Genomic DNA, 22,910 nt, shown 5'->3' on the forward strand with positions numbered 1-22,910 from the left:
ATACACAGATCAAACAGAGCATCTTCTGAACATCTTGTACTGTCTCTCAAGTTTCAATCACATCAAGTGAGAAGCAGCTTGAAGTTGGAAGACAACAGTGGCCACGTGGTGGCGGTGTTGCATCAGCTTGTAATGACACGTGAACCACAAATGCACACTCTCGAACACACACACACACACACACACACACACAGACACACACAGCAGGAACAGGTCAATCCAGAGAATTGTGCTTTTATGTAGGCGTTTTATTTTAATCAATATAAAGGAAATGAGGGAACAGTGGACAGAGAAGCAAAGAAAGAAATGTATTAACTGCAATAAAAAGGAAAAGGGAAAATCAGAGGGCAGGGGCATTAGGAGGACAATAGGAGTGTGGGTATGACAAAAACCAGAAAAGGAAAGAGGATAAATTTCAAATAGGGCTTTGTTATCTGGTTCCTATTATTATGTCATCCACTTGTGCTTTTAAGCAGAGGAGAATGTGCTCATTTAGTGAAGAAGTTGAGAGAATAGGTGAGAGGGAGCGATGAAGGAGTGTGTGTGACAGAGAGAGAGAGAGAGAGAGAGAGAGAGAGAGAGAGAGGGAGATGCAGGCAGAAGGGAGGGAGAGGCAGAGAGTTAGTGGATAAATGAGAGAGCAGCGCTGGCTCAGTCACAGCATCTTACTGCCAGGCGAAGGAAGGAGTCCAGGAAACACACACAGCTCAGTAGGCCCAAAGCAGCTGTTTCCAGCAGCATCTCCTGCAGCCTGAGCCTGATGATTGGATGTTTGGACTTGAGGCATTTTCACATGGAGGCATCCCGAGTAGCTTATGCCTCAGGATTTATCCTCTAACCTGGGGCGGTGAACAGTAGGAACGGAGAGACTTCAGAAGTGGGACGACTCCGGCTGTGGTTTTACCAGAAAACGCCGACTTTAGATTTTTGAGCTGAGAAAATTGTTGAGTGTGTCCGTGATTTTACCTGTGGCATCATGTTGTGTACATGCTGCTGTTAGCATGGCTGCTGTCAACAGTTTGGACTGTGTGTGAGAGCCAGCCAGAGTTTCTGCCCGTGTGTCTGAATGTGTGTGTGTCAGCATGAGTGTTCCTATGTTGAAGATTGGCGCGGTGCTCAGCACCATGGCTATGGTAACTAACTGGATGTCCCAGACTCTGCCGTCACTGGTCGGACTCAATGGAACCATCATCTCCTCTGAGGGCACACATGAGCGGATTGTCAGTGTATGTATACTGTACTGTGTGTACTCACAAATACACTGTAGGAAGAGTGATTTTATTTAAACAAAAAATGTGTTTTTATCATCAGAGTCTCAGTCACAGTCTTTTACATTCTCTAAAATCTGTCAGTTTTACCCTCACGTGCTTCAGTCATCTGTTTTGTACACATTAACACCCACTCTCTGCACATGGAGTAATTGCATGAAGCTCTCTTGCAGAATGTGACATTCTTTGTATTTAATAAAACGCTGCAAATTCCTGCCTTCTAATTGCAATTAGATACTGAGAATATCTCACATTTGACCAAATTTCTTGTCAAATTAAGAGGCCAACACATTTAGGAAAGATTTTTATCCTTCATGCAGCAGATATTTGATCTCTTTAGCAATGCAAAAATAGAGCAAAGAAGATACAGAAATAGAAACGATGGTCAAAAGAGTAGATTTGGAACCAATTTTGGAACAATAAAAGCACAGCAGGTTGCAAGCGTGAAGAATAAATAGCAAAAATAATTAAATAATAATTAACCTTTTTCTGCTAGTGCGACTCATAAAGAACAAATATACAGTATTTGCTCGCTGCTACACACACACACACACACACACACACACACACACACACAAAGAGGGGTAATGGGATTGCTCTGCCTCTGACTTGCTGGGGTGATATTTCTCCTGGGTAAGGCTGACTCACCCGTGGGACAACCAATGATTTGTTGCCCTAGCAACACCCTGGCAACCCCAGACATGTATATGCTGGACCACTGTACATACAGGTTTCCTACCGCCTCACGTATATACTGTGTGTGAATGTGTTTGTGTATTTGTGCCGGATTTGGCTTTGCATGATTTAGCTCTTTGGCTCGGGAGGCATCTCACAGCTGCTCTGTGGCGGCACTTTGCAAGTTCAGCAAAGTGCATGCAGTCTCATGCAAGTAGACGCCTACACACACACACACACACACACACACCCTGAAATGGCTGAGAACAGATGGAGATGTTAGAGGTGCAGTGTTGCCACTTTATGCTACTTTAGGAGGCAATAGAAAGAAAACCCATAAAATCTCAAGCTGCTGCTGTAAATCAGTTTGATGGTGCGTGAATATGATTGTAAGCACGACCCCACGGTTCAAACGCTGTTAGTCAGATCAGCTGAGCTCCAACACCTTTTTGTCATCATCACCGTCCCCATGTTCCCATTGGGGAGTTTAGAATTGGTTTTACTCTGGGTGTAATTTAGAAATGTTCAACAAGTACATTGATCCAAAATTTGTTGTCATGCAGTTCAACTGTCAACATCGCTATTAGTATTAATGACATATATACTGGGAGAAGCTGTTGGATGTTTCAATAATTTATTCATGACTTTGATTCTTCCATTTTAGCCATTTATCCAATACTTTTGTAACCACTGGTCCATTATAGAGTAGATACTTCAACCATGTGCTCCACACTTTTGCCTATGTATTCAGCATAACCATTTATGAAATATGTGTATATGTAATATGTAATCATTTACTTCTACATTCAGCCAAATGTTTTAACAATTGAATTCCTTTTTTTAAAAAACGATTTTACCGTAACTTAGTAGCTTTTTCCACGCTTGCTTACCAGGTGGTTATTCACACGGTCTCGATCATAAAACCTAGTGCTCAGTTGTTATCCAGTTTTTAACACAGTACATAGATGTATTTTTTGAAGTCTTACCCCATTGGACCTGCAGAAGTAGCCCCTGTGGTACAAGTATCACTAAGCTAGGTGACAACACTTGGACGTTTCCATTGTTGTGTGTAAAAGAAGCTGTTACACTTTTTTTCAGTATTATGTGTTGTCTGCCTTCATTTACTCCCTCAGTCTCTGTCTCTTGAATTCCTGCAGGAATTTAGCTCTGTAAGCTCTTTGTCTGTTTGCACTGATCACAATCAGCTGAGCTGCCTGAGCAGATTTTTATCATTTTCCCTTATGTGAAATGGGCCTCTAGGTGCAGTATGTCCTGCTCTGTTTAATTACATCGAGCAGTAGGCACAACGGATGCTTATATTTGTCATCCCATTCACGTCCTCCTCTTTTAACCCTCCTACTTCCAATCGGTTTTATTGCAAATGGGACTTCAAGGTTACCACTCCAAACCCAGCTGATTGATTTACCAGATGTTCTCCTCCAGGCGTCCACCGCCCCTCCCCGCACTGATTTTCATGCCTCTTCCTCTGTCATTATTCAGGGTTTGTAGGGCATCTTCCCACCCAGATTAGGCTGTGACAGGCTGGTGTGTGTCAGATTGAGCTCAGCTGTGCTTTTACATTGTTCTTAAATGTGAACACAAAGTAGGTCAAACTGAAGACCTGTTTAAATCCCAACAAAATGAGCTCATGATTTCATGTTGTCTCTAATTTGATATGTGGGGACTTTGGTCCAAACTTTCAGGCCCCTAGGGAACAATTGCTGTCACCTCACCTACATAATGAGGTCCTAAATAGACCATAAAACTAAAAAAAGAAACATTGTGTAACACCTGAGGTGGTACTTTAGAACTATTAGTAAGTGAATGTGTGTGTTACAGTGCAGCCTTGAGGTCACTGCAACAAATGCATGTTCTCATTCAAAAGTTATTTGCTCTCAGATTTATCTGCAAATGAATTAATTCTAAAAATGGCCAAAATATTTTCAGCCTTAGAAGCAGATGAACACCTGCCCTGAATTTGTCAAATGTAACTACTGTAGAACAGCAAGTAGTTATGAATTTATAGGATTGAAATATGTTACTTTGAATACCAGCTGTCTGAATTTAGGCAGTGTGAATACACCTTTGCCAAAACTGTGAGGGTAAAAGTTCAAGTGGTGCATAAAAAGATTCGATTTTTAGATAATGGACGGATGCAAATTCATGTCAAACCCACCAACCCCACAAACTAATAAATCAAAATTATACTTGACTAATAATTATTTAAACACACACATATTTAGATAAAGAGTGTAAAGGTTAAAAATTGTACTGCTGTTAATTCAGTTGTACCCTACATACAAACTAAATTCTGAACCACATAACAAACCCTGTGTCCAAGAGTATTTAATAACAAAATGGAGGTAGTGGGAGTCGAAATGAAATTATCCATTTGTATGGACTGTGAGCAGGGTAGAAGTCATCTTTTCTGCAGATTTCTGCGAGCTCTGGGGAGCCGGCGACTTTTTGCCAGAGAGAACAGCAGCTCCGTCTGTGGAAGCAGAGGGTGGAAACTCTCCAGTTATGCTACTAGCTTTTCTGGCCAGAGACATGCGAAAGATGTCAGAGCTGATTTTAGCTGCAAATGAGAAATATCCAATTCATGCACAGATGTTTATGGTGCAGTCAAGTACAATAAAGTGCAAAGTGAATGCACTCTCCTTTTTTTGTTTGTTTGTTTTTGTTTGCAAACAGAAAAGGACATTTAAATCACAACGCGTGTCTGGATGAGAGCTCCCCAAAAACCCTGCCGACATTTACTGGCAAGACTGAATTACACTGAAACAAGAAAAAACCTTGTCCACCCTTCTGACTGCAGCCTAACCCGAATAAATCGTTGAGATGCTGAACACATGTGAGAGAAAACACACAACAAAAAGACCAGTGAGCCGGTGATGTGACTCACTGGGTCCTTTTTAAAAACACCTTTACACAAAGACCAGCTTCACAGGAAATAAGCCTTCAACATGTAAACACTTCAAATTTTAGGTTTTACTGCAGCTCCATCTTTAGATAAAAAAGACAGCCTGTTATATACTGTATACTGTACTCCCTCACTTTGTCCTATACTGTATCTTTCATCAGTAAACACATATTTGGTATATGAGGCAGAGTGTTTATACAGCCTGAAGGGAGGGATGTGATTCCAGGCTGAAACATCCATAAAATCCTGCCAGTGTTCATGGAGCTTGTGCTGTTTGCACATGATGGAAAACCATTTGATGAACGTATGATATCTGCGGGCAGCACAGCTCAGATGGTATATGCGTAGAAGAGTAGAAAGAAAAGTATGCTGTAAGTGCTAACTGGAGGAGTTTTGATAGAAATCATATTCATATCCTAACAACAAACTTAAAAACCGCCAGTGATTTACTTTGTGCGTTTCTTCGCCGACCTAACAATCCGCCTGTTTGTGTGCAGGGTTTGTACCCAGGCTCAGAGGAAGGCTGGCAGGTGTACAGCACGGCTTCAGATCCTGATGGCAGGTGTGTGTGCACGGTGGTCGCTCCGGCACGAAACCTCTGCAAACGAGACCCTCGGAGTCGACAACTACGCCTTCTGATGGAACAGGTGTGTGTGTGTGTGTGTGTGTGTGTGTGTGTGTGAGAGAGAGAGAGACTCTGATTGCATCCCTGCATGTTTCAGTGCTCTGCATTGTGATGCAGCTCAGGGGAAACGCAGCATACCAGAATAAAAATATTCACTGGACTGTCTCTTTGCGTTGACACTTGCAGAAACACACACACACACACTCAGGTTTCACTGACGGATGTATCCCTGATATACTGTATCAGTAGCTGTATCCTCCACAGACTTCCAGCAATTCAACATGCCAAAAGAGTTTAAAGTCAAAGGAGAAGCTGACACGAGGTGGGAAAGAAACACTTGTAGATGAGTATTTGTTTCCCTCAAAGACTGTGTGTTCAAATATATATGTGTATTTATGTAGGGATATGCTGGTGACTGCACATTTCTCTCGATCTACTGTATATGTGCATCCTGAGAGAGAAATAAAAGCGATGTGCGACAGACGTTGATGAATTATTGAACACCATCAGGCTAACAAACATTTCCCAAAGCATGCACCACTACAAGGCTCATACATCAGGATATAGACATCCTGTTCTCTCCCCAAAATGAAAGCGAATCACAGCACCGTCATGTCCCGTGCACCAGGTCGAATTTTCCTCCTCTCTCATTGCTCTTGTACAGGACGCTTTTCAATTTACGAATGTTAATTAGCTCAGTGTGTCTGCGGAAGTGACACCTGGATCCTGCTGTGAGTTTGAATATGCATATGTGTGTTTACGTGCGTAGGGATTTTTCTGCTTGTCTCTGGCCTCCGCAGGATGTGCTACAGCGGGAGATCTGTGGGTGGAGGGTTTGTTTGTTTATTTGTTTGCATATCACTTCTAGATATCTGGGTCATTTTTATAATTTTTTTTTCCCACATTTGCTGTGTTTTTTGTTTTTGCATTCAATATCAAAAGATGTTTGAAGTATGTAGTAGAATTTCAGGATTTTAATGAGAGGAAGCGAAGGTGTGTGTGTTTTCTGAAGAACCACATAATGTCAGTGTCCGTCTTGTGTTCAAATGCATTCCCTTCGAAGAGACATGGGATCTGTCTGAATTTGTTTGGAATACCTCACCACCTTTTTTGTTTCCGTTTGTCCATTTGGTGAGTCATCTCGCCCAGATTTCTGCCGTCTCTTTATTGAAGCCAAGCTGAAAAGAAAGCGCCTTTAAAAAAATGCCACTTAAAAATTCAACAGCAATGTGTGGTTCTTCAGCCAGTGTCATGCTTGTTTGGAAAAGTCCTTACGCCTCACTGTAAACAACAAAACTCTTCGTCTTGTTTTATAATGAGCTGATACAGTATGACACCGGCTATAGTATCTCCAAACAACTGAGTCAATATTGCTGCAGTGACATAGTGATGAAACAGCTTATACAGCACTTCTTAGAAGCACACACACACACACACTGAAATGAAAGAATTATGATAGTGCACGTGGTCTGTGTTTTAGTCTTTCAGAGCTGTAAGCAGCACAAACAAAGTTCCATTCTCAGAAGCAGAAATCTGACAGATGAAAATGTCTTGGGTTCATAAAACAAAACTATCTGCATGGATGGACATACTGTAGGATATTATGTAAACCCACCCATTAGGTGACCACACGCCATATTGACAGCAAACAACAGGTAAATATGTAACAGGTGGGAGTCTTCCGGCTGATGGCTAACAATAATCCCCTCATATGTGTGTGTTTGTGTGTCAGGTTCAGAATGTGAGTCAGTCAATGGAGGTTGTAGACCTGCGGACATCCAGAGACCTGCAGTACGTCCGGGACACCGAGCCACTGCTGAGAGGAGTGGACGGACGTTTACACAGTTATGTGTCCAACCCCCGCACTCTGACGGCTAAGGGCCTGCAGGTACACACACGCACAAAGGGAGTCAGACACACATGTACTGTACACACACCCACACACACAGACAGTGGTGGCTGTAGGGAACACATAACCTTTGGTGTGAAAACATTGATTTCACGCATGCCAAGATGAAGTTTCCTGCTTGCACTCAGACACGCGACATCAAGGGGACAAAATTTGTCTGGAAGCTGTCAATTCGCTGACTTTCATGTCAGCTGTGTAGAAGTGTCGCACAGCCTCTTCCAGAAGGTGCCAGGAAAACTGCAGCGTCACTGCACACATTAAGACTCTGAGCTGTCTGAAGAGAAACAGTCTGCGTGGGATCTGTCTCGAATAAATGATGAATTACTTCCTATTGTCACACACACACACACACACAAAAAAAAAAGCAGGGGGACTTTATTTACAACGTACTGTACATTTTTCAAGTTTGTTGTCAGGAGAGAAAATAATTTGCAAGACAGACAAGTGGCTCCGAGCGCCTCAGCATGTTGCACTGCAGCATTGGAAACAAACAAGTAGATAAAAACACTGGCAAATTGAGAAAAATATCGTCACCTATTTGGCATCACAGCGCAGCATTTAGAAAGTGAGAAGACGCAACCCAATATAGACACGAGCTGCAAGCACTAAAACAAAACCACATACAGAAACAAGCTGGTGAAGATCGTTCCTTAATTTGCTTGCGTTGTGTGTAATTTGCATGTTTTCTCTCTCTGGTTCAGTGTAGTATTGCCCGTTATTGCAGGTATTTCACTTCTTAAATTAAGAGCCCTAATCTCATTAGGTTTGGCGTGTTCTGCCGTGATGCTGCTGGCACGAGTCAGCGCCAATAACGAGACAGGAAGCGACCGGAAGATGATGTGAGGAGCTGGGGAGAATGAGAGGCCATGGATCTGAGGAGCGGATCATTTGAACACAGCAAAATAAGCTGCGAAACTTCTGGTTCAATGTTTGCGGCCGGCAACTCGGGTCTTTTAACAACAATTCAAAGTATAGTGCAAAATATCTAGTATATAGTGAGCTCAACACCTTACACTTAGAGCATTACAGAGGAGAACGCGTCAAACCCCCTCACAAAGTGGCAGTGGAGAGGGAAAAGTCAGTTTCCCTCCTTCCGACAGAATCAGATTGGGCGGCCATCTGCCTCGACCTGTTGAGGTGAGTGGAGAGCGGAGAGAGAAATGAAAACAAGAGCAACAGGAAGCAACAAGCAAATCACTGGCTAAGTTGATAGGGCCAGCAGCTGCTGGTTGGAAACAAACAGCCAGATACAAAGACTTACACAACAACGTTCAGGTCTGTGTGGCAAATGTGAAGCTGCAAACCAGCTGAGGACACAGACCGCAAACCAATCCGTCTACACCTTTAAGGCTCACACACATTAACATTTTACATCTTGCTTATTCAATGCAATATTTCACATTTCCTCGATCCTTGCTCTCGCCTGCCATTATTATTACGTCTCCGTTCGGAGGAGTTGAGGAGGCTTGTGCGAGGACACCAGAGACTGTCCTTCACTGAAGTCTCTTAATGGACCGACACACCCCTTTATTGGAAATCTGTTAGTGATTGGACACTGCAGCTGACTCCACAGTTTTATACCCCGACAACAAACAGATTCAACTCCAGTGTAACATCTCTGTCAAGCAGATTTTAGATTTTCTGTTTTAGCTGAAGGCCTGATTAATGGATGAAGCATCCATCATTCATCAGAGAGACTCGGATCTTGAATAACCACACAGTCAGTAGAGGGAGAGCTGTCATCTTTTAGCAGCAAAACCATTTGAGGTAAATATCAGTTTCTATCACAATCAAAATCCCTTTGTGTCAGATAGAGAGTAGATTTTAATGTGGGATAATTTCCACTGTTACTAAAACCTATAATCTGTTAAATCACGTCTACTAATTCTGAGACATTCTCACCAAAGCCTGGATAATTGCACAATGAATAATTATAGCAAATGATGAAAAGGGAGCTATCTTGGTGTAGCAAACTATTTGCTAAATAAAATATATATTATTCACATCCACTTAAAAAGGTCATTAGAAGCATAACTCCACTATTTAAAAGCCTGAGATGCTACAGTATGTGAACCTGACGGAGGCTCTGGAGGTGGTCCACAAACACAGACACACCCAGGGAGCAACAAGCTCCCTCAGAAGTTCACACACATACACACACACACCCTATACTTCCCCAAATAGAAGGCATTACCGCCTCCCCATAAATCCATTCTGCCTTTCATCTTTTGCCGAGCATCTTCCTAAAAACACCACGGGGCTCTGGGGTCTGTTTTTAAGTTTTTATACAGTTAGTGTGTCTGTGTGTGTGTGTGTGTGTCTGTGGCTGAGTGTGTGCACTTGTTCCTCCGTAGGGTTTTTCACAGTCATAAGCTTTTGCGTTTGCCTTGACTGAGACTGGTGAATATTAGCATAGTTACAACTACAGTAAGTTTATCATTAAGTTTATACTATTTTTATCCCCTTGGGGCGAAATGTACAAAGGAAATGGCGACGGGGAGGTCAAACAGTGAGATTAAGCCGGAAACATAGATGGATTGACACAAGGTCACAGCTCTCCCCCCAAAGACAATGAAAGTGGAGGAAATAGAGAGAAGATGTCTTACTGCACATTACCATTTTCCCCTGTGGGTGGGAGGAATGAGCCGAGTGAAGAGAGAGGGTAGGTAAAGGTTAGGCAGAGAGAGCGAGAGAGATAAAAGAGTGAAACAGGAGGGAAGAGATTAGGCGTTGAAGATGAAGAAGGAGACATGACAGGGGAGGGATTAGCCCATAAAGTGTTTACTATCTAAAAGGCCGTGACATTTTCAGCATTTTGTTTCAATACATATTTAATGAACTTACAATTATATGCAAATGACGATCCCAGTTTCAGTCAGCGAGGAGGAAATGTTCAAATTTAACATCAACCCGCGCAATCACAGATTCCTTTTCTCACGCCACGTTCTTATGACTGGTGCTGAGACAGCCTCAGAATACATCTTGAAGTGATGTCAGAAAAGTGTTTAGATTTCAGGATAGGGGGGGATTAGACGCACGTAGTGTTTGACTGACTGCCAGCCCTGGTTCCTGGATGTGTTGTTGTGTTTGTGTGCGGGGGTGTGAGATGTTCTGAGGAGATGATGAGGGTTTTGTCATCGCTTTTGACACTTTTTGTAATCCTTTCCCTTTTTTCCCCCGTATCAAATCCAACAGATTTTGGGCAGTTTTGAAGGTGTAAAGACAACTAAGTGTTGCAGCTAAAACAGAGACATTAAAGAAGTGTACAACAATAGGCCAAGTACTGATCTTCCTTCAAGCCTTCAATCCACATAGGCTCAATTTTATCCAGACCAGTGTAGAAAGACCAATTTTCCAGTCATAGAAAAGTTGCCTTTAACTGTGGATTGGAGGCAAAAATGAAAAAAATAAATCTACCCATTTTATGCTGCTTATCTGGGTCACAGTGGCAGCAGACTGTGCAAAGCAGTGCAGACTAGCCCCATTTTCCACCCCTCCCCATTCGAGATTGCGAGACATTTCCCAGGACAGATGGGATATGTAGTCCCTCCAGCATGTTCTGGAGGTTCCTGCCATTTGGCCAACGTGGCTCGTTACTTCCTTGACTCGGAGCTCTTCCTTCTATCGTCGCTCCTTTGAGAGATGTGAGGCAGAGATGTAAGGACACAGAAGGCAATTGCTCATGACACATGGCAGCTTAACTGTCAAACGTGTAGAAATAATTAAGTAGATGTCAGACACATCACGCTCGACCAAAATCAGAAAAAAAAAAAAAAAAAGACAGCCGTTTGTGTGTGTGTGTAAATAACAAGTCCACTATGGGTCTGCGCCTCCTACTTACATTGTTGCTTCTATAAAAAGTCCTGTGGGATTAATTGATTATTAACAGCTAACATGTGGGTACCTGCAGAAACTGAAGCACATTGGAAACAACATTAAATGTCTTTGCATTTGATTTTCTCCTGTGCTGACAACATTTTAATTGACCTGGGTGTGTGAGCCTTTTTCTACTTTCAAGCTGACCTATGATTCTGCCTCCTGGGCCGCAGATGTGTGTGAATGTGTGTGTGTGACTGGGTAAATGAGGTGGTAGAAAAGCATTATATCAGTGCAGATCATTTACTATTTATATGGTGACTGCTGCTTCAGTTTGTCTCATTTACAGCATTTAAATCAGGCAATAAAAATGATATTACCTGTCGTGCCACTACAGACTAGATATTTCCTTTACTGTTTCACCAGTTCAGCTGCCCAGTCACTAAGCAGATTTAACAAACAGAGCTGTAGCTGCCTGGAAAAAAGAAAAAGGTCTTACTAGAGTACACCGGTGGTTCCTCAGAGCTCCATTAGAAGCCTCCTACCTCCATGCTAGATTGATTTCCGGGTCACAGGCTGCAGGATGCAGGAGCATTAATGGGAGGAAACATAATTAGCTGAACGAAAAACAGCCGCTCAGGGGTTTCTTCCTGACCGTGCTGGACTTTATTCACAGAGCATCCTGACCAATGCCATTAACTAGCTCCAATTGCTATGAAGGAAAGGTAGCTTTACTCAATGCTACCTCACCGCAGGAGAGAGAAAATTGATGCATTGTCAAATTTAACCGCATTAGCGTGGATCCCATCTACTCTAACCTTATTTTTTTCCCCTTCCTTTCCCACGTCCACAGGAGCTGAAGGGCCAAATGTCTCAGCTACGGCCCCTTCTGTCAGTGGTGGAGCAGTACAGGTTGGACCTGCAGACGCTGGCCACCCTGCGGCTGGAGCTCCTCAACCTGTCAATCATCCTGTCAGCCATTCAGGAGGAGATCGGAGCGTACGACTACGAGGAGCTTCAGCAGAGGGTTTTACTGCTGGAAACCAGGCTACACAGCTGCATGAACAAACTGGGTACGTAGCAGAGAGGAAGGTTACACAAATATCACTTTGTCCTATTTCAAATGGAATTTGTGAGGCTGTATTTTCAAAATGGGGACATAAAGCACATGAAATGTCTGGCATTTAAGTGGTTTAAAGGAGCACTTCAGTGATTATACACATGAAGACGAGTTTACTCAGACTCTGACAGCCTGTGAAAATAGGTGTGTAATGTCCTCAGCTTTCTGAAGCTGGACAAAATACCTCTGATTATGTCAACGTAATTCCAGGTTGGATAAGCACTTTGAAACTCAAGTCAGCCAATGAGGTGGCAATATGGGGCCAGTTTCATAAGCTGTAACCATTTCTCCTATTAATATATGTTTTTCAGTAGATCTATTCAAGAATGTTGTCTGTGTAAGCAATGGTCACAATCTACAGCCTTTCATTGGTGGAATATATATTTCAAAGAGAACATTTGGCTTCAGCTATCCAAATCCAGAGATCTTGCAAATCCTTAATACAAAGTTTGCTGAATGAAAAGGAGGAACGGTTACATCAAGTAAGACCACTGTCAGTGTACACGAGTTGCATTTACAATAAAAAAGACAAACTGTTGCTGCAAGTGCAGTAGTCAGGTGCTCTAGACAAGGTCCTGCATGAGGACAGAGATATAAGTAGTCTTATTTGGGTATGTTTTAGTGAAAATTGAACAGTGGGGACATAATATGCCAATGGACCAAGTGGATTACGCTGCACAAGGGGTTTGAGATATTTCTGTGGTATATTTTGATCCTGTTTTTTGCAGTGAAAAATAGTCACTATTCAAGTCCATTATGAGCTTACTGAAGCCAAACATAAGACAGCATCTACTCCACTCTTCAGTGACGGAGCTAATTTTTACAGCCACCTTTCAAACCTGCAGAGTGAGTGTTTCGTACTCAAAGCATAGCGTTTGGGTTTTAAGGTCACGGTTTAGTAAGCCCACCTTGGGCAAAGTAACTAAACCGCGTTGCCGAGGATGCCAAAGATTTAAGAACTCCCCTATAAATTAAATAAATAATTGTAAATAACTGAACTTTATGGCCCTTTGTCTGATCCATATCAGACATCTTCTTCCTACCAGTTACATCTTTTCCATCATTTGCAGGTTTTGCACTGCTTGTGCTTTGGCCACAAACACATTTTTAGAACATAAGATTTCATTAAAATGCTGGTGCATTGAGTTGTGAGGTGGCAGGTGATAAGTTAAATGTCACAAATGAGGTGGTCAGGTGACATGTTTGGGTTCTCAAAGTTATTATCATTTGAATTCTTTTTTTAAGTGCAGACTGAAAACAATACAATACGTTACAACGAATATGTTACATTTATCATTTATTAACAGGTTGTGGTCGTCTGACTGCACTTAGCAGCCCAGTCACTGTGAGAGCCTCGGGGTCCCGCTTTGGCTCCTGGATGACTGACGCCATGATTCCCAGCTCTGACAGCAGGGTAGGTGTACAGCATCCAAGTGTGTCTTTGCGTGTCTGTGTGTATGTAAAAAGGGAAGCAGGTGTTGTGAACGTGGTCACAAGGCGGTCAAGGTCTCTATTTTTCTTCTGCCTTACTTTTTACAAGACTCCTGTGCGCACTCTGTCTTGCTACAAGCTTCACACATTTCCTACACACACACACATGCACACGCAAACATGCAAAGACACAGACACACACACAAACATACACACACATACTTTGCTCAGGGAGTGCATATTAGGCTAGTTGTCAAGGCGACTGTCTCCCAGTTGCCAGGTGTGATTTATATCGCCATGGTGACCCTTGTCTGTTCCCTATTAGAGCTTCTCCCTGGTGATGAGAAGGAGCTATACACAGCAGCAGTATCCCAGTTATTGCTTTCTGTTTCCCAGTAACCCTTGTGACTGCCATCACAGTTACTGTGTTATGGGTGGAGACTCCTTCCAGGTCCCTGTGTCTGTTTACATTTCTGTCCCAAAAACAACAATTCTTTTCTATCTCTGTCTTTTATCGTTGTATCCCAAGTGAGTTCAGAAAAAGACATTCAGAAAAAAAAAACAAGTAGGACATTTCATACAAATTCAGTACATGTTCTTTCACAATCGCACTCTCAAGTTGACACTTGGTGCCATAAAGTCTCTTCAGGAGCTTCTGTGTTGTTTGAGCCCATGCAGCACGAGAACTGGGGTCCTTTTCCAGCTGAGCCGTTTGAGAACATTTCTTTCACTTTCTTTGGCCAACTACCCGCTGGCTACCGCTACACATGAAAGAATTTTAAGTAACTTCTGTAAACTTTCCAAATATTAATGGTTCTAAACGAATCAAATTCTTTGGTGCTTGTTATGCTTGTACTGGCCCGAAAGCATTTTCCCCAGACACAGTCACTGGAAAAGAAGCAGCTGTAAAAGAGTGAATGCATTTTCTGAGCTACTTCTGTGTATGTGCCCAGTCAGCAGGTTTTAGTTTTCCCTAACACACTTTAGGTATGTTTTCTAGCCCATTTTTGCTTGCACACTATAGAGTCATAGTGTGAAAGCATCATGTCATATATGTGCGTGCACAGCCACAATAAGGATTTAAGCTAATGGCATATCGGAGTTTCTGCCCCACTGTGGGGCACTTCAAGAATTGGCCCTTCAAAGCTATGCTGTGGAGTTTTTGACCAACACAATGTGTTAAAGAACCTTTTATGTTTGCATGTCATGCGCACATGCGCCAGCATTTTCAGGTAACATTCACAGATGAATTTTATTTGTACTTGGAAGTAAGGATGTGTCCGTAAGGATTCAGTGTCACACTTAGGAAACAAACAAACAAAGCAATAAAGAAAAGCAGAAGGTGAAATTACTCTGGTGTGAACAAATTTTACAGTAGATTTTGAAGAGGAGTAGAAGAGTAGAACAAAACAGTCACGGTTTGTTGATATTTCCTAACCTCGTCTGTTAGCTGCTCCATCTGTGTTGTTGAGATTTAGGAGGCGTGCACGTAGGGGCCGCCGTGACCTTCGCGTACCCATGATGCCCTGCTCTGTGTAGATGTTTGCATGTCTATCTACTGAGAAGCATTATTTTGCCTTGCAAAGAGATGCCCACAAACACATCTAGGTGACGCGGAATAAAAAATACTAACCTATTTGAAATATGTTTTGAATACCTAATGGAAAATCTATGGTGCATCTGAAAGGCCGAATACGGCTGTTACATGTTGTAAAGGGTCTGGTGGCTAATTTTCTTTTTCCTCCTGCTTTCCAAACAACACCGTAGTGTGTTTTCTGAAGTTACCCACAGACTCTATGAGAGTTGGCTGTTGAACAACAATGCAGCTACTGTATGAAAAAGAAAATGACAGCCATTGTGCTTTTGATGTTACCATTATTACACTTCCTTATTATACTGGGCTAAATAACCCAATTGCATTCATTTCCCAAAAAGAGTTTTTGTGTTTCGACAAAAGAAGATTTAATTCCAAATAATAATTTCTTTTAATATTCTAAAAGCCATTTCATCCCTTCTGAGACCATGTGTCAGCTTAGGTATACAATGTTGTTCAATGTGGAGTGGTTAGTAATAGATTACATATATTCCAGCATTGCACAACAAAAAGAAGCTGTTCTTTCTGCTTCTCGCTCTCGCTACTGTCCAGAGTTGCCATCGTGTTTTGTAGTGCAGCGTCGGTGGTGGCGTCCATGTCATGTTCTGTGTAAGCGTCCACCACTTGCAGTATAATTAGAAGCGGAGTCCAGGTAGGGCAAACAGAAAGTATGAATTGGCCTTTATGCTCACGGTGCAGACGCATGCAGATGACCTTGGCAGCCTTTGATATTTCATAAGGTCACTATTTTAAGGTTCCTAATACTGAGTGTCATAAACACCCCCTGCCAAATGGCAAAATAAATCTCATAAAACCTTATAAAATCAAGCAGATCCCCAGACGAGTTTCCAGTCTGGCCAGCCTGTATCTTATCAGCTGAAGCTGTGTGGAACTGTTGCCACACATACAAGAACATCCCTGTTACCCACAAACACACACTGCAAGTCACAATGAGTTAAGTCATTCTCATACATCCTTTGGTATCCATGACTACAGTGTCTGCACAGGGTCCCAGTTTGGCATTTATGAATTCTTCATTAGCTCATCAGTGTGCGAATGTGTGTGAATGTCTGTGCGCACATTACATTCTACACACACACTTGCAGACACACCTGTCGCTGTATTTGAGAACAGCTGCTGAGGTGTGGATATCCCCTGATCTGTCAAGATGTGTCTGCTGATAGTGTGAGAGGGAGTGAGAGGGTGAGAAATACACAGCAAATAAGAGAAAGAGAGAGAGAGAAGGGGACATTTGTTGAAGACGTGCAAAGCAGGGACAGGATGCAGGCAAACGAAAGAGGGGGTGGACAGAAACTGGAAGAAACAAGGAAGCTGGAACAGGTTGATCAAAAGAATAACAGTCAGGACAGACGAGCAGAAAGAAGCAAAGGGGCTGATGGAAAGACCAGGATAACAAGAGAAGAGACGAGAAAAGGAATTCATGATAACTCAGACATTTTTAATGGGTCATTGGTCACTGTAATGGCCTTTCCTAATGTGAACCAACAGCAGTTTGTTTAATTTGGTTTTGTTTTTTGACAGCTTTTCCACGCTGACACGTCCACACTCAAAACCTGTACTTATCAAACACTGACTCCTGTAGTTTTGCCCACTGAGCGTGGGGTCACGTCACAGATTGGTTAAGTAGTCTGGGCGATAAGACTGAAGACAGCATGATGTTTAAGAGAGGAGGCGGCACCATCTGAAGCAGTATCATGCAGAAGTCCAGATTGAGTAAATAGATCCATGTGTTCGAAAGCTTATCAGATACCTAAACACTGTTATTGGATTATAGGATTAGAGTACTACTGGGAAGGAAACTGATCCCAAGCCCAGTCAGTTTATCCTCCACTGCAGTGATCACCAGGTAAACAGGCGAGATATTAGTACGTTTGCACAGCTAACACGGTCATATGAGGAGATTAATTTCACTTTGATAGCCCTGTGATCTGAGTCTGTAGAAAAGCCATGGACAGACCTGGCACAAGACTCAACTGATAATAAATAAATACTTCTACACAATAAAAAGCTTCATGCACAATACAAGTTTAAAGGATTAGACGTCGTTTCACCTTTATAAAGCCGTGGCGGGAGTAAATGTAGGTTTGTCTTTTATTCCACAGCAGATGTGGTGTATTATTTTAGATTTGTTTGGAAAGCTAAATCACAGTTAAAGCCAAGCAATCTGTGAAGCAAATTAGATTTATGCAAGAATTGTCGGGTGCATCTTGGGAATGGGCCCATTGGAAAGGAACAGACGAAATAAGGTCTAAAATAAAAGCTGGGAATAATTCTCACTCACTCTTTTACACACAATGTTCTTTGTGTAATCGGTGTCTGCAGCTTGTTTATAGAGAGCAAATAGTGCATTCAAATGTGCAAAGATTACAGCTGCCACACAAGGGAACTTGTGTTTCTTGAAAACACGGTTTTATAAGGAATTAAAACAGAGAAGGCTTCATCAGATGGGCTGGTGAAGCGCGAAGAAAAATAGGGATGAACAGGAAGTATTTAGAGGAAAGAAGAGTGTGTTGTGGTGGTGCGAGCGTGCAATCGGTCTGTTTTATTGTCTTCTTAAACCACAAGCTGAGTCTCAATTAAACCCCGTGTTCTTGAAGGCCCCCACAATCAGTGCAATCAGTTACCTTTGTCTCAAAGTCTCTAATTCACTGTGAATTTGAAATATTGCCACTAAAAATCAACTGTAATTTTTAAAAAATGGTGCCGTCACTGCCAGATAAATTTTCTTTTCTTTGGGTCACGGAGAAAGGAAAAAAAAAAAGATTCTTTTCATCTCCTCGCTCTTTCCTGCCCTCTGTACTTTTCTGCACAGAAAAGCATCTTTTTTCTCCAGCAGGGCCATTTCTTCCCATCGTTCTCTGCTCTTTCCTTTCATCTTTGTCACCTTATGTCCGTCTTTGGGTAATTAATCCTCCGTGCTGTCGATGCTCAATTTTCTTCCCATCTCATTTTTTTTCTTCACCCTCATCTTCGTTTGTTCCATCTCTGATGGTTTTATCTTTCGCCGCCGCCCTCCCCGTTCCACTGTCCTATATTTACACCTCTCCTCATTACTCTCAGATTATCTGGTTTCACTTTTCATCAGGAAGTTTTTTTCCATTTGGGTCAGCCTGATTGAGGAGATGGGGAGATGGTGGACATTAACCCTCCAAAACTACAACAGATCAGGATTGATGACCTGTAACTATTATCGATCAATCAATCAATAACTCAATCAATCACAACTTTATTTTTAAATGTAATTCAATGTGCTTTACAGATCAAAATATTATTATAAATCCTCAAATACCATACAGCTGTCTGGTTGTCATTGAGGACATAACATTCATGCGCTGTATTTAACCCATCCCCCTGGGGGAGCAGTGGACAGCCAGAGGCAGTGCTGAGTGTCTTACTCAAGGACACACCTGGTGCACGGGCTGGGATGGGAACCAGGAGACTTCTGTATCCCAGCCAGGAAGAACATCAATCTTCCTTTTCTCCTCACATCATTTTTTTTTTTGAATTTAAAAAGAAATGTAAAAACAAAGCAAAAATGATAAACTTTTGCTTGGGGTGGCAGTGGCTCTGATAGAAGAGTGGTCGCCCGTCAACCCCAGGGTTAGTCGTTTCCTTCTGGACATATTTTATAAGTGTCCCCTGGCAAGACACTGAACCCCCGAGCTGCTCCACCCCACTCACTAAGGTTGTGCAAGCCAGCCCACTCCGATCCCAAGTCCAGCAAAGGTGGGCTGGACTGCACCTGTGCTACATCAATGTGCAGACCACACGACTCACTGTGTCCATCGTGAGTAAAACAGGAAAAGCCCAAAGAAGAGAAGAAAAGAAGTAAGTGTGGCTTGCGTGTTTTATCTAATTAACTTGCCTCTGTGTGGGTGGAAAGCTGCATCTATCAAAAAGCTAGATGCATCAAATGCACCTCTGCTGCTTCATACCTGTTTTAATAATATACCTTTGTTCCCCACATGGATGAAGCTGCATTCACAAACTCCAAGTGCTGTTTGTGTGGGGAAAAAAAACAGTGTGAAAAAACACCTCTGTAAGACACAATAAAACATCACCCGGTGCTGATGTGTGACACTTTGAATTAAATAGAGAAACAGAGAAAAGGTTTAGGTGAGCTAACCGCCTTTTTTTTAAAATCTGAACTGTGTGTCTCATCTTTACAAGAGGACAATAAGGATCACAGATTTGTCCCACAGACAAATGCTCACATGTGCATCTTATGTTATACACACAGTTTAACTCATTTGTTGCACCTTTGCTCTCGTATCTTTGCTTAGAAAAAAAAAGCAGTTTTCCGTAATGGTTTGGATCTTACACTGCTGTCCCTTTCTCTCCACTTGTTGAGAAAGCTTGACAGTCCTCGTGTGCCTCGTGTGCCTCGACAGCTGCTGCTCAGGTGAGGGGTTTAGCGAACAGTCACTTAACATATTTTGGTTCAGAGTCACTGATTTGTCGTGATTTGATTGGAGACAGACTGTTGAGTTCAAGTCAAAAGCCGAACACCGTATTATTATTTAATCATTTTTTAATCATGCTGCTGGTGAGCCTGGCAGGTGACCGCTATGGCTCTTTCTGCAAAATTAACTGAATGAAATGCTTGCTGCGTGTTCATGCTGCATCCTGAGTAGATCCGAGTTAAACCCCTGACTCGTCTTTTTTCTCCATCAGGTGTGGTCGATGGATGGCTACTACAAGGGCAGGCGTGTGTTGGAGTACAGGACCATGGGGGACTTCACCAAGGGCCAAAACTTTGTGCAGCACCTGTTGCCCCACCCTTGGGCGGGAACTGGTCACGTGGTCTACAACGGCTCACTGTACTACAACAAGCACCAGAGCAACATCCTGGTAGGCCACTGGTTGGAGTCTGAATATGGGAGAATCCACAGTTTGATAATCAGCTGACCAGAGATGTGTGCACCTCTCCCCCCAGGTTCAGTACCATTTCCGCTCTCGCAGCGTGTTGCTCCAACGCAGCCTGAGTGGAGCTGGATACAACAACACCTTTCCCTACAGCTGGGGGGGCTCGTCCGACATCGACCTCATGGCTGATGAGACGGGACTCTGGGCCGTCTACACTTCCATCCCAAATGCTGGAAACATAATGGTACAGTGTGTTCTGGTACTCAAACAAAAGTAACATTCTGAAGTTTTCTCCCCGTATGTAGCTTAACTCTATTTTAATGTTCAAACATAGTTAGATCTGAACCTATTGGGGTCTTTGTTTTAGTCACTGCCGTCAGGAGGTTTGCTTTACTTTTCAAAAGTCATACACTCCAATGGTGTTTAGAAATCCATTAAAAAGCTGACAGCTGCACTGAATGGTGTAATCTATCATAGTGAATTTCCTAACATTATTTTAATATACAGAATAGAGCTTATTCTCTCTATTACTGCACTGTAATTACTGTACATCTCCCTGCCTATTCCTATAAGACAAGAAGTGAGGGAGCCATCTGTGTGTGTGTGTGTGTGTGTGTGTGTGTGTGTGTGTGTGTGTGTGTGTGGTGGGGGTGGATGTGTCTGGCACAAATCTGAAGATTGATGCATAGGTCTCAATAATATGCAAACAATTCAATAGGAAGTGTAATGTGTATATGGGTGAATCAAGATTAAAGTAATAAACCAAACAGTTCATCCATCTTAAAAGAAATAAAATAAACTCTGAAGAAAAATTAAAACATTGATTCCCCTATTTTAACAAACTCAACAACAAACTGCTTCTGTCATTTGAGGTACAGCAGGTACTGGGTGTAGTGCAGATAACCATTTATCAAATCCCTAAAAAAGTTTTATTTCAGCTAACGTCAGATTTCCATTCAACTTTAAATCAAATCTCTGGACAATCTGCAAGAAAAAAAGAGAAAATTATTGCTTATTTCTGCTTATTGATCATTATAGAAATATACCGTTATGGTTTTTCTATTCGCTGAGGTCCACAGAGAATTCATTGAGCTTCGTGGTTTGGTTTTTGTCTGACGTGCAGTGTGAATTTCAGGACCTTATATCCTCAGGTCTGCACCTTTCTAAACAATGTCCAATCAGTTAAACGTTACGTCTCAAACACAATCAAAGCAAAGGATACACCTTATTAGAATTTTGAGTGCCACATCAACAATAAGGACACGTACTATAGTTACTCATGTGACAGCGGCTCAGATTTTAAACCTGATGATGATGTTCTTCCTCAAGGTGAGTCGTCTAGACCCCCGTTCACTGGAGGTGCTCCAGAGCTGGGACACGGGGTTTCCCAAGCGCAGCGCAGGAGAGGCCTTCATGATCTGCGGCACCCTGTACGTCACCAACTCCCACCTGGCCGGGGCCAAGGTCCACTTCGCCTACCACACCAACTCCTCCACGTACGAGTACACCGACATCCCCTTCCACAACCAGTACTCCCACATCAGTATGATGGACTACAACCCCAGAGAGAGAGCGCTGTACACCTGGAACAACGGACACCAGGTCCTCTACAATGTCACACTCTTTCACGTCATCCGGAGTGACGGATAGCTCTGCACATAGGAAATGGTAAAAAATAGCAGAGATGGAGGGCTTCCATCTCTCTCTCACACACACACACACACATACATGTATACACAATGTCCATCACGTCAACAGGAAAATGAGTACTGTCTGTGTTTGAATGTGAATGACTTGCAGACTGCGAGAGCTCAGTGAGCTAATAACGACACACAAAACGCGGTTGTCCAACACCAGTCTAAAGGTCACAGACAAGCGCATTCATCCCAGCGAAGACGAAAATTAACTGCCTGCGTTACAGGGACGCTGACAGAAAGAAGGAAGTCAGACACTTTGAGCTCATCCATATTCTGTTGCGTTTCGTTCCACTTGTGTTCCACAAAAAGTGATTCTGAAAGTTGAGGTCAAATTGTCGGGATAAAAAAAAAAAAAAAAAAAAAAAAAAGCAGCTCGTGAACTGAATCTCAACTCGCTTCACAACTCGAGCTGTGACGACAGACCTGTGGGAGATGTTTTGGGTGTGTGATGTGATCGTGGACGTGTTCAGTCAGCATGGTTGTTCATTCAATAAATCTTACTGTCAACGTTTGCCCAGACTGGTGTCTTCTTCAGGAGCAGAGACATGTTACCTTCTTTTTGATACAATCCAATATCTACATAAATGCATGAGTGTTTAAGAGTCTATTTCCTTACAAAGAGTTACACTATAGTGACTTAATCAGAGACTACAACAGACCCCAGCAGTAAATTACTGTATTTGTTGCGAAATTAACATTAATTAGATTAACTTACAGTCTGGCAAAGGCAGTTGGGGAGTTCATCCATCCATTATCTGTAACCACTTATCCTATTTAAGGTGGCGGGGGGCTGGAGCCTGTCCAAGAGGCAGGGTATACACTGGACCGGTCACCAGTCTGTCTCGCAGCAAACACAAAGAAACAAACAGAGACAGACATTCACAACTACAGGCAATTTAGAGTCACTAATCAAGCTGAGCCGGCAGCACTAACCACTCCACCACCGTGCTGCGGTTTCAATCAAC

At 42.6% G+C, this 22,910-nt stretch overlaps 1 protein-coding gene across 1 annotated transcript; it reads left to right on the forward strand.

The window, feature by feature from the left end:
• The first annotated feature begins 635 nt into the window (after positions 1-635).
• On the forward strand, positions 636-22,447 carry LOC137124295 (noelin-2-like). Its single transcript, XM_067499143.1, has 8 exons — positions 636-1,226; positions 5,364-5,513; positions 7,224-7,379; positions 12,070-12,289; positions 13,644-13,750; positions 20,057-20,233; positions 20,319-20,492; positions 21,578-22,447. Exons 1-8 carry the CDS (start codon positions 1,083-1,085, stop codon positions 21,896-21,898), a joined length of 1,449 nt encoding a protein of 482 aa, XP_067355244.1. The 5' UTR covers positions 636-1,082; the 3' UTR covers positions 21,899-22,447.
• The last annotated feature ends 463 nt before the right edge of the window (positions 22,448-22,910 follow it).

The sequence above is a fragment of the Channa argus genome, chromosome 3, assembly GCF_033026475.1.
Source record: "Channa argus isolate prfri chromosome 3, Channa argus male v1.0, whole genome shotgun sequence".
NCBI lineage: Eukaryota > Metazoa > Chordata > Actinopteri > Anabantiformes > Channidae > Channa > Channa argus.